We start from the raw sequence: 10,735 nt of genomic DNA, 5'->3' as shown, positions 1-10,735 counted from the left end.
GCTCGTGAAACTTAAATTCACGAACTTTCTCTCATTCGTATTTGTGTCTGTCCTTTCGTGTTCCTTAGTCTCGGGGTTTTACATTATGCGTATTTAACTATTTCTGCATCACAGGGGTAACGTAGCAGAAACAGAATTTTCAGCTGGCAACGGCAGCCACAGCTAAGAAAGCACTTGGATTTACCAGCGGCGAGCATATTGCCACCACAAAAAAGAGACTAATGTTTTGGTGGAGGGAAACAAATGGGACACGGATGGAATATTAGGGTTCCCGGCCGAGACGCGCAGAAAGAACTGCGACGTCCACCCGTTACAAAGGGCATGGCCATCAGCATCATCATCATCATCAGCAGCAAGATGGCGGCATACGCCAGGTTGAAAATCGAGCGCGCAGACTTAAACAACACCGAGAAAATCCATCTGTTACCGTGCGAAATAAAGCACAGTGGCAAGGCAAAGGTATCTAACTACTTTGAGACTATGATAGAAGACTCTAAAGAGTTTCCAAACACACTCAAGTCGTCTTTCCGAGGAAGACCGCTGTTGGGACGAGACGTCTCGGTGCCTGCAGACTACAAAGGCGTTGTCTTCAAGAATCTGCCCACGGAATCGGGAGAAACAAAGTCTTTCTACGCAAGGTGTGGATTTGACAAGTTGACTTACTGGAAATGGAGCCATCCGCCTTCTGGAAACGACAAAGTGGTTCTCATGCAGGACTGGTTCGCCGTTGCCAAAGCCCTACACGGCGAAGACTCCGACGAAGAGAGCTGATCGCTATTGTTTGTTCTAGTTACTGTTGTTCTTGCCTGTTATGAAGGCCCTGTATACATCATAAAAGCTACCGTTTCATAAACTGCTGAAGTGAAACTTTCTTCTTGTGCGTTATGAATCTTCACTGGGGGTGACATCTGGTGTCATCCACCCGCGAAGAGGACCTCAAGTAGGATTGAATTGATATACAGCAAGGCAGAGCTAAAAATATGGCATAGGCTGACGACTTTGGAAATGGATAGCATTTCCTCTATTACAGATATGAGTGATGAAAAGGGATTAAGCGTACTTAAAGTATTGGCTGTAACACAAGAATGTTGGAATACTGCAGACAGACACAAACTGGAGCTGGGAAACAACAACAGACCATATTGTCCTTCAGGAGATGTGACCCAGTTGTGAGACTTTTGGACGATAAAAAAAAAAAAAAAACATAACCTTCAGACGGAATTGTATTAGTGTCCCCTCAGTTTAGCATAAACAACAGGAACCATCAATATGTACAGCTGCTAACCTAAAAAGCAAACTTCGGCAACAAACTTTTTGTTCTTTGCAGGCAGGCAATTGAATGTACACCATTTATTATCGAGTGTCGGCAGTGTCGAACACTCAAAAACAAATAGCCGTAGAATAAATTAATAACTTGGTCCTAGGATGCTACCGAAGTGGACCAGAGTGGACCTGTTTAAATCCCGGAGACGTCCCGTAGCTGAACATGTCCACGACGCTTCCTGCGGGAGACTTGGGGTCGTCTTCCACAATGCTGCCCTCTTCCTCCTGCAAGTCCAGTTAACGCCTTTTGAAATCCGAATTACTGTCCGTCATAGACAATGTGAGAGTAGTTAGTTTTTGTGAGGAATTATTTTTGCAATAATCATTTTTTGGGCTTCATGTACGCTGCTTGCTGGACTTTTGCCGTGAAGATTTTTTTTTTAAATTTTGCCGTGCACCCCCTCTAAATACATTACAAAATTCCCCGAAGGCACTCGCGAAAAAGGTTAAAAAAAGGCCAACAAACACACGACTTCTCTTACTTAAATCATTCATGTTCTCAACCAATTCGAGGCTCGTGCTGTGTTAGTTTGTTTTTCAGCCTCAGAACTTTCCATCATGTTCACCAGGTGTCGCCACCCCAACTACGCAATTTCAAAAACATATCCCTCCCGAGATGAAAACCCTAAGCTACGGCAAATTCTACCAATTTAATTTAGCTTGCATCGAAATTCCCTTTTCGTTGTGAGCAATAGTGTGTCCAGAAAAATATTTCTGGAGGAGTTTGATGGGAAACTTTACATGAGGGAGGAGGATTTCGACCTCTTTTCCCTCTCCCAAATGCACTACCTTTTTTTAACCCCCCCTCCTCCTCCTCTGGCTGCACCACTCATTCTGAGGTTCTGTGTTCTCACATGCATGTGTTCTGCACCGATATCCCGTGGTCTCTCACCTCCATCTCCTCATCCGTTTCCTCAGCAGAACCTTCAAACTGCCTGTACAGGGGGTGAATATACTTTCCAGTCCTACAAGTAAAAAACAAACATCGATTGTCTCTCGGCGCATTCGGAAGCAACACCTTCATTCTAGTGTACAGTCGCAGTCCGATTTTTCGGACTCGGCGGGGATCGCGCAAGAGTCCGAATAATCGAGCAGTTCGAAAAAACGAATTTCGCTTCAAAATAAAATTTACTAAGCCCTAGTAGGCTGGAAAAATTTGTCGATGCTTTCCTAACCCGCTTCCAGCTCTGCCTGATAACGTCAGCTTCCATTTCCCGAAGCGACTGAGACACCGCCGTCATCAAGTCCGCAAGTCGGCTTCACCTAACGCATGCGTGCTTTAGGTGAAGCTCGCTTTACAGCGCTGTCGCGCGACTCGCGGGCGGACAGCACGTGCTGGGCCGTTGGCCAAAAACGAAGAGGCAAAAGTGCTACGACAGACCTCTTCTACTCAGCAGAATGGAAAATCAACAATCATCACTGCCTATTCTTTTTGCCTCAATATTTTAGTTGGTTGATTTCTTTTGATACGAATTTCGGATGATATCAATGTTTTCCGTCACCCCACGAGAGAAATTCGCGGGTCGGGCAAACAGAGTCCGAAATATCGGGCGACGGAGCTGCACGGCGTCCGAAATTTTGGACGTTCTTATACATCACCCCTATATGGGACCCGCGGCCGTTCCGCGAACGAGTCCGAAAAATCGAGCATGTCCGAAAAATCGGGGTCCGAAAAATCGGTCGGCGACTGTAGACGGAAATCGCAACAGCTACCGGGTCCAAGTTGCACACCGTCAACCTTAAGTGGGCAGCCCGGAACTTTCCTCCTCACCTTGGCAACAGGTAGGGATCGAAGGGGAAGAAGCACTCGAGCGTCGTGGGCGCATTCTCCGCGGTGGCCTCGGGGAACGCGTTGCGCCGGTTGCGCTCCAACAGGGTGTAGCAGTACACCAGCTGGTAGTGCCGCGCCACGTTGGCAAAGCGCTGAACGACAGCCGGAAGACACACGCGCAGGGGATTCAGGGGACTCATCACCAGCGCCTCGAGGTTCAGGCTGCGCAGGAACTGCAGACCTGCGTAGAGTCACGTCGTCGCGAGTCAGCACCGAGCGTCTGCCATGAAGAGCGTCTGCCATGAAGGGCGTCTGCCATGAAGGGCGTCTGCCATGAAGGGCGTCGAGGTGGAGCCACTGCGGGTTACCTTTGTTCGTAGCGGTGAGGTCCTTGTGGTGGAAAGCGAAGATGTAGAGCACGGTCTGGCACACGGCGTAAAACGTGCCGTGGCGCCTGACGTCGGCCTGCACAGCTCCTTCCCCGTGCGAGGTCACGTAGAAATGGGCCCATTTGCAGAGGAGAGCTAGGCAGTCCTGCACGGTGCTGCGGCAAGAAATCGCATAAAGCACGCTATCACGCATGACCCCCACGTTGACACACTACAAATGTAAGCATAGATCGAGAAGTTACCCGTAAAAAAAGAACTTGTTACGAGTTAAGTTACGGTGTGAAAAATGTAAATAAGTTAACAACGAAGTTCTTCAGCCCAAAATGTAACTCGCAGTTACGGAGTTACTTAAAAAAAAGAAGAGGGTTACTTCAGACGCAGAGTAGCACTACACAGGTGCACCGTGCGTGAGCAGTTGAGCTCGATCTTCAGTTGTCTGCGGAGGAACGCAACACACTTAGCTCGTTTTCGTTAATGTCCAACAATTCGAACGCTTTGCATCTTACTCCCTGTAGGCGCACAATGATTCAGCTTCATTTCAATGGCAGTGGTTCTTACTTCCTGAACAGAATACTGTCACTGATTGAATATCACGTTTTTTTGGCATAAAATACCACGAAAGAACCGGAGTTCTAGAAAGCAAGGAAATATGTGTACGTGAGTGAAAGCGAATTAAAAGTAACCTGGAACTGGGCTTAAGTTACTTTGGCAAAGTTACCTGAAAAAGAAACGAGTTCCTCCGAAAGTTATCACAACGCAAAAGTAACGAGTTAAGTTACAAGTTACCAACAAAAGGAACTTAGTTACAGTGAAGAGTTACCTCGAACTCTGAATGCAAGCATATTTCCTCCGTAACTACGAAACCTTAAGAGACGCATTGCTTTTTTGAGAAGTTGCACAAAGATTCAAAATTCTTAGGTCGTTCCATCTATCTCTTCAGAGTAGCGCAGGGGGCTGTACTAACCTCAGTGGCACAAACTTCCCCCTGGCCAACAAACTCCCGATGTAGAAGGCAGCAGCCTGCCGGATGACAGGGGCGGTATTTGGATTCTGGACCTTCTTCCAGAGGTAGTCCAGGAAGCCTTCCAGAAGTGCCTGTCCAAAAAACATTGTTCCCAAAATGAAATGAAACCCCTGAATTTTGAAAAAAGAATTTAAACTCGAAAAGTCAGACTCTACATGTCAGCCTGCGAGAAGCAGACACCCAACCAACGTGCCAAAAACGTGCGCTTACGGGCTTGAGACTGCTGAGGTAAAACATGACAAACTGTAGGTGGCAGCACTTGTACGTGGGCAAAATGATACGGTCAAAGATGGCCAGAAAGTCCTTGAACAAGGCCTTTGTCTTCTCCCAGTCTGTGACCTGGCCCTTCCCTACACATACACCAAAAAAAGTACATCATGTAACATCATTACTGGAACACGAGAAACAAGAGAGCGGAACTGACATGAAGCCTTCAAACAAGTTCCTGCTAGCATTGACAGCTAAAGCGTTTTCCATTTCGTAATTCCGTGTTAGTTGTCTACGGAATGGTAACAGTAATTCTAACAGCATATATTACAAACATTGGAGCCTGTAAGGCAACAAAAATGGCGCTACATATACCATTTAATCCGTTATCAAAAACAGTAATGGAACCGTCACGAGAATAAAACTGAAATGCTAAACTGAAAAAACGAAGAAAAGAAAAGGAAACGGTAAGAAAAATATACCAGTTACAATTCCGCGGTTAGTACCACGAAACAACGTGCAGGTTCGATATCAATGTCTAAACAACAGCAAGCTGGTTTAACATGCACCTTCTGCAATCCTCAGGGATAACTTAGTTGACATCCACCTAGAAAGTGTGGTGGAGGACAAAGGAGAAAGCTCTGACAGTGCATTAGAGGGTTTTGAACCCTGACAATCTCCCAATTGTCTGCACGTCCCTGTAGCCTGTCTGGCACACAGCCAACGCCCACTCAGCAAAATGTTTGCAGATCCAGATAGGAAATGATGCAACCAACAGCATCCCATACTCGCCCACATAAACATGTGTCAGACCATTTCTACCGCATGAATCATCCAAAATCATCCCTCAAGCTTGCAATCACACTACGAGGAAGCGCACAAGCTCCAACAATGTTCCAACAAAGTGCCTGTAATTGCTACAAACCTGTGACACCACACTGGTCGTCGATGAACATGTACACTTGTAGCATCACCCGATCCAGCGTGTCGGCTAACGGGTGTTTCAGACCTCCTGCGTCCTTTTCCTTAGAGTTGCCATCCTGCAAATCATGTGAACACTCAAGTGCCGGACATTATAAAGCAATGCAAAACACACACAAAAAAAAATATTGCACTGGAACATTCACTCCATAATGCTTTCCTACAAGAAACGGAAGCGTAGCACATCTCTAACTCCATGCACGTGAAGCATGCTTCCCTAGTGAAAGGAAAAACAATTTGCTGTAGCTCTTTGACTGCACATAGAGTATATGTTTGTAAGTGCTCAAGTGCTGCCATGCCCGTACTGGACAGCTGTTTCAGCCTTATTGGGTCAATTTCAGGTGGCCCAATAAGGAAATATTTATTTCTAAATTTGGGGGTAAAAATCGGGCTCGATATTCATGCATTGATACAAACGGTGATGTAATGGCATTTGCTGTCGAACCAGTTAGTGTGCATTCCTACAGACGTCTCCAGTGATGGCAATTTAACTGGTAAAAATTGGGTTTCAGCCTAAAGAGGCAACCTTCAATTCGGGGTGCAAATTCTGGGAAGAATCGGGTTAAACCTTAAAACTTTAGGCTCTATTTATAGCGCTCTCGCAAATTAAACTGTGCCGTGATAGCAGGGCGACGCACAAAGATATTTCGCATGGTTGCTCCTGATTATGCTAGTACTCGTCGAATTGCGCATGTTGCAATCTGAAATGTCACTTCCGTGCTCGCTTAAGTCAAAGTTCAAATTTGCTTTCCGTACATACGGATGATTTTGGTTGGCCGCGGTGCGAGAGGGAGCGTGTACGACAAAATAAAAATAACAAGGAAACGAGAGAGAGCGTTACGGCCCCGTCTTCTCGCTCGGAGGGAACCATAGTTATCGCTGTCACCGCGAGGCTATCCATCTTGGAATGACATGGCAACACGTTGGTAACAGACGTCCTGCACGGACACCATTCTGGTAAGAACTCTCAGTGCACTAAACACTGTTTGCGCAATATTCTCTTCAAGCTGTTTGAATTGTCCACGTGAAACTACGGCAATTGCCTTTCGTGTAAGGAGCTTCCGATCGCTCAGAACATTCTCACCAGAACGATGTCTGTGAAGGATGTCGGCTATGAACGCGCTGCTCTGTCATTCCAAGAGAGATAAATGCACAGCTATAACTACGGTTCCCTACCTACCCCCAGGAGGTGGACCCATAGCACACTCTCATTTTCTCGTTATATTTTGATTTTGTCATACTGACCCTCTCTCATACCACAGCCAACCAAAATGTTCCGTACGTAGGGAAAGACAAATTGGACTTGGGGCCTTAAGGTCACTAACCATGTAGGGAAGGCACATACTCACCATAGAAAACTTTATACGCATCATCATAGAAAACTCACCATAGAAAAAATTGCCTCATCTTCATCTTCATCCTCACAATCTTCAATTTCCTCTTTCGGAGAGTGCAACTACATGCAAAGGATTACTCAAGTAAGCACAACAACAACAACAACTTTATTACGAGAGGATGACTGGAGAGAAATAAGCACAACAAAATTTGGTGTTGAAATTTAAATTTATGTTTAAAACCCTGCATTTTAAAGTAAAACCTGGTAAAATGGGTTTTACACCTCAACTCAAAGACATGTTCTGCTTGAGAGGGACAAATACAGAGCTAAAAAAAAAGAAGGCTATGATGGGAAATTCGACTCACATCTAGCTGAAGAGCTTTATGGACTATCAGCTGCAGCAATTCTAGATGCTGGTCAGGAAGATACGTGCACAGCCGCAGCAAGTGGCGCACGAGAGATGCTTGTTCTCGTCCGTCGTGCTTCAGGTACGGAAACATTTCCGCCACGGACGACACTATCGTCTTCGGAGACCTGGACAGACGGAAAAAACATCAACCGCGTCTCTCCGAGGGTTCTTCAATCGAAAGGAATTCCAAAAAACCAAACTAAAGCAGCAGCCAGCAGCTGTGGCTTGGATTCTGATTGGGTCCCTTGGTACCAGGTTCTTTTGCTCTGCGGCAGATTCAAGACCTCGCTACAAATCTGCTAGTGGAACTCACCATAAGCAATTCTACCCACGATTTACTATATTATAACGACAATGTCATAATCGTCAAACCCAATGGGCAGCCCATCCGCACGATCCACTATGGACGCCGGACATCGGCCCATGAGATCTACATCATAATTGGAAAATGGAAATTTGAATTTTGAACGCGCAGAAGCAGACGTACGACTACCATAGCAGACGACAGCAACAGCTCCCATGAAAACACGTAGAATGATGATGATAATCAACTTTAGAAAAAAGCATCTCCCGTGGGACATCCTCCGCTTGTGCAAAAATACTAAGGTAAGCTGAAGTACAAAGTATGCAGAAATTGAGGAAGTAGTAATAACCGGGCCGATGAGTAGTGCCATCTCTAGCTTCCGAATGCGGCACTGGGAAGAGGTGCCTATGACATGGTCGTTATAATCTAGTAGGGCGTGATTCTATCACGCTGCTACAATGCTAGCAACCTGGCGGGGTCTCATTTTCGGCATACAGACTGCTCCACCGAGACAGGTTGCATCAAAAAAATCCAACCCCTCCAATGGCTGGACATCACCGCATGTTTAGGTTTCTTCGTTTTCGGGTGTTACGATTTTTTTCAAATTCAGGGGGTAAAAATAGGGTGCTATGTATTTACACACGAAAACTCAGGCACCACGATCTCTGTTTGATGTGGAATTTTCAGGTTTTTCCGACAGTTTACCTAGAACGGCAAGTTGAAGGACCGCAAGGATTTCGGGTAGAAATCGGCCTCTACCCAAACTCTTGAAAATTTGTTCAGTGGGGGGGAACTATCATGAAAAATCGGGTTTAACCCGAAAATGAAGAACCCTACGCATGTTAGATGCAGAAGATTGTAGTAGTGTCAGGAATGAAATAAACTGGGGACCATTAAAAAAAAACATTGTATCGACTTACAGGGGTACCAGGCGAATTATTTCCTGAATGATATGATGCAGAGTTGCCAACTTCTCCTCCCTGTCCACGACGGAGGCGTCTTCGGAGTACGCGTCTGCAGAGAGTTTTTTTTTTTTCCCCCGTGAGTCGTGGAACGGAACGCTCTGTTTCCGGGATATCGGAATACTCTTACCGGGTGACATGAAGATTCGCAAGATTGCAAAGACGAGGTTCCGTAGGTAGTACGGGTGCAAGGATGTCAGGTCCAGTGCCAGTCTGGCAAAGGCGTCCAACACCTCCCTGCTCCTTTGCATCAGGTTGATTTTCTGCGTAAGTGAAGACGGGACTTACGCTCGATGGTAGCATTGCTCAAGTGCTCGGAACATTGTGTACAGTTTTGAAATTTTGAAAGTTTACTTCATGTAATTCAATTTTCAAGTTATAAGGGAGCTTTTTTTTTTCACTTCGAAGTTCAACGCCAGTATTGATGTACAATATCTGCAGATATTTGGGTGGAAAATTTAAAAATAAAAGAGGAACTTTCCCTTCTCGCATTCTAGATGAACGCGAGATGCAGAGACGCCATGCTGAAAACGCATTGCTTGGCGTTCTCTAATTCCTGCGTTGGTAGCTGAGTTTGCGCTTTGTCGAGTTATTTTTCGGGGATTTTTGCAGGTTTTATCCAAAGCGACAACAATGCAAATAGGGGGGGTTAGAAAGGGTTTAACCTGGTTCAGCCCTATGACAGGTGTCTTGGGGCCGAAGCTAATAAACTTGCTGGAAACACTGTGTGATAAGATACTTATTACCACCACTTCCTACTATTGGCAGAGACCTGGACGTAACAAAAGCTCGGGACAGGGGCTGGTAGCTCCAGAATTTTCTGCGTCACTATGGGTTCGTTCCTAGTCTGAACTGCTTGTAACTATGTCGTGTCCCGAAACCGCTGCAATGTATCGTGGGTGTAGGATAGACAAGGAAGTGAGGAGTACGTGCAAAATCAGCAGCAGATCATGCAACAGATGAACGATGATTACATTTCAACTCCTCTCCTCAATAATAAGCAGTAGCACTTCTAGTGGCCACTAAAGCAACTAACCCCTGACCCAGTGCTCCCACAGGTGACTGCCATATGTTCAGTCATATGGTCATATGGTCTCTATCTATTGTTACAGATAATGCTTGTTACTCACAAGTAAGGCCCCACAAATGTCGTCGTTGTGCCTTGCAATGAGCTGCATGTGCTTTCGGATTCGTCGCAGCAGATGGATCAGAGCGGCATCCTGGATATGAAGATCAAAGAGACACAAGGCGTTGCAAAAAATATTATTTCCACTTTTTGGAAATAATTTATATGTGACTCACGCTCGTCTCCTGAGATTTAACAGCATTTATAAGCGACCTATACAGCATTCCTTGGCCATTGTTTTCAGCAGCCTCCTTCAGGGACGCTGCTACGTCGATTTCTTCCGCGGTAGGGACTTGAAAAGCGACCTTAAGCGCCGACGGTGAACTGATCGAGCCAGGTTTCTTGAGAACTGGTGCCAGTGCCATGGCCGTCCAACGTTGTGGTTCTGTTACAGGAAAAACAGGTATTGCTAATACGCGGCGGATCTCACACACTTCGTGTACACACAAAGTATACGGGGCTTACATACACGACTTCTTCTTCTTCTTCCTCCTCGTCCAGTGACTTCACCCTCTTGTCAGCTGTCGACTTCTGTCCTTTATGTGACAGACAGCTGGAATTATCCGGTCCCGGATGACCACGCTGGACCACGCGGTCAGATCGTCTGCAACCTTTTGCGTGGCAGTCGATATTACTTGTTCGATGTTACTTGTTCAGCAACAAGATTTTGAACAGTTTGATTCTTTGCACGGTTTCCTCGTAAATATCACAAGTCTTGTGATCTCCTTTGGAAACTAGCGTATTGACAAGCTGCATTACAAACAGTAGGCAGGCAGAAGACGAATGACGTCGTTAAAATGGATCCACCTCCCCGAATGAAAGATGAAACGCGTTAAACACAGCCGCCCTTCTGCCATACAGTGTTGCCAGGTGCGAGTATTCTGTAGAAATCTCAAAGAATAT

At 45.9% G+C, this 10,735-nt stretch overlaps 2 protein-coding genes across 3 annotated transcripts; one reads left to right on the top strand and one right to left on the bottom strand.

The window, feature by feature from the left end:
- The first annotated feature begins 243 nt into the window (after window positions 1-243).
- LOC135392572 (uncharacterized) lies at window positions 244-771 on the top strand. Its single transcript, XM_064623278.1, has one exon. The coding sequence runs from the start codon at window positions 244-246 to the stop codon at window positions 769-771; it is 528 nt and encodes a 175-aa protein (XP_064479348.1).
- A 564-nt stretch (window positions 772-1,335) lies between these two features.
- Window positions 1,336-10,723, bottom strand: LOC135391976 (RNA polymerase I-specific transcription initiation factor RRN3-like). Of its 2 annotated transcripts, none has more exons than XM_064622568.1 (14): window positions 10,298-10,723; window positions 10,009-10,217; window positions 9,837-9,926; window positions 8,837-8,969; window positions 8,665-8,758; window positions 7,397-7,565; window positions 7,083-7,151; window positions 5,640-5,754; window positions 4,718-4,857; window positions 4,448-4,578; window positions 3,463-3,638; window positions 3,095-3,335; window positions 2,216-2,288; window positions 1,336-1,548 (listed from the first exon to the last, which is right to left on the bottom strand). In XM_064622568.1, exons 2-14 carry the CDS (start codon window positions 10,195-10,197, stop codon window positions 1,429-1,431), a joined length of 1,740 nt encoding a protein of 579 aa, XP_064478638.1. In that variant the 5' UTR covers window positions 10,198-10,217; window positions 10,298-10,723; the 3' UTR covers window positions 1,336-1,428. The 2 variants fall into 2 exon arrangements, with proteins under 2 accessions (XP_064478638.1, XP_064478637.1); XM_064622567.1 differs by having other exon boundaries at window positions 10,302-10,722.
- Between the last annotated feature and the right edge of the window lie 12 nt (window positions 10,724-10,735).

This window comes from Ornithodoros turicata, chromosome 4, assembly GCF_037126465.1.
Source record: "Ornithodoros turicata isolate Travis chromosome 4, ASM3712646v1, whole genome shotgun sequence".
Taxonomy (NCBI): Eukaryota; Metazoa; Arthropoda; class Arachnida; order Ixodida; family Argasidae; genus Ornithodoros; species Ornithodoros turicata.
This window is presented reverse-complemented; position numbering and strand designations above follow the sequence as displayed.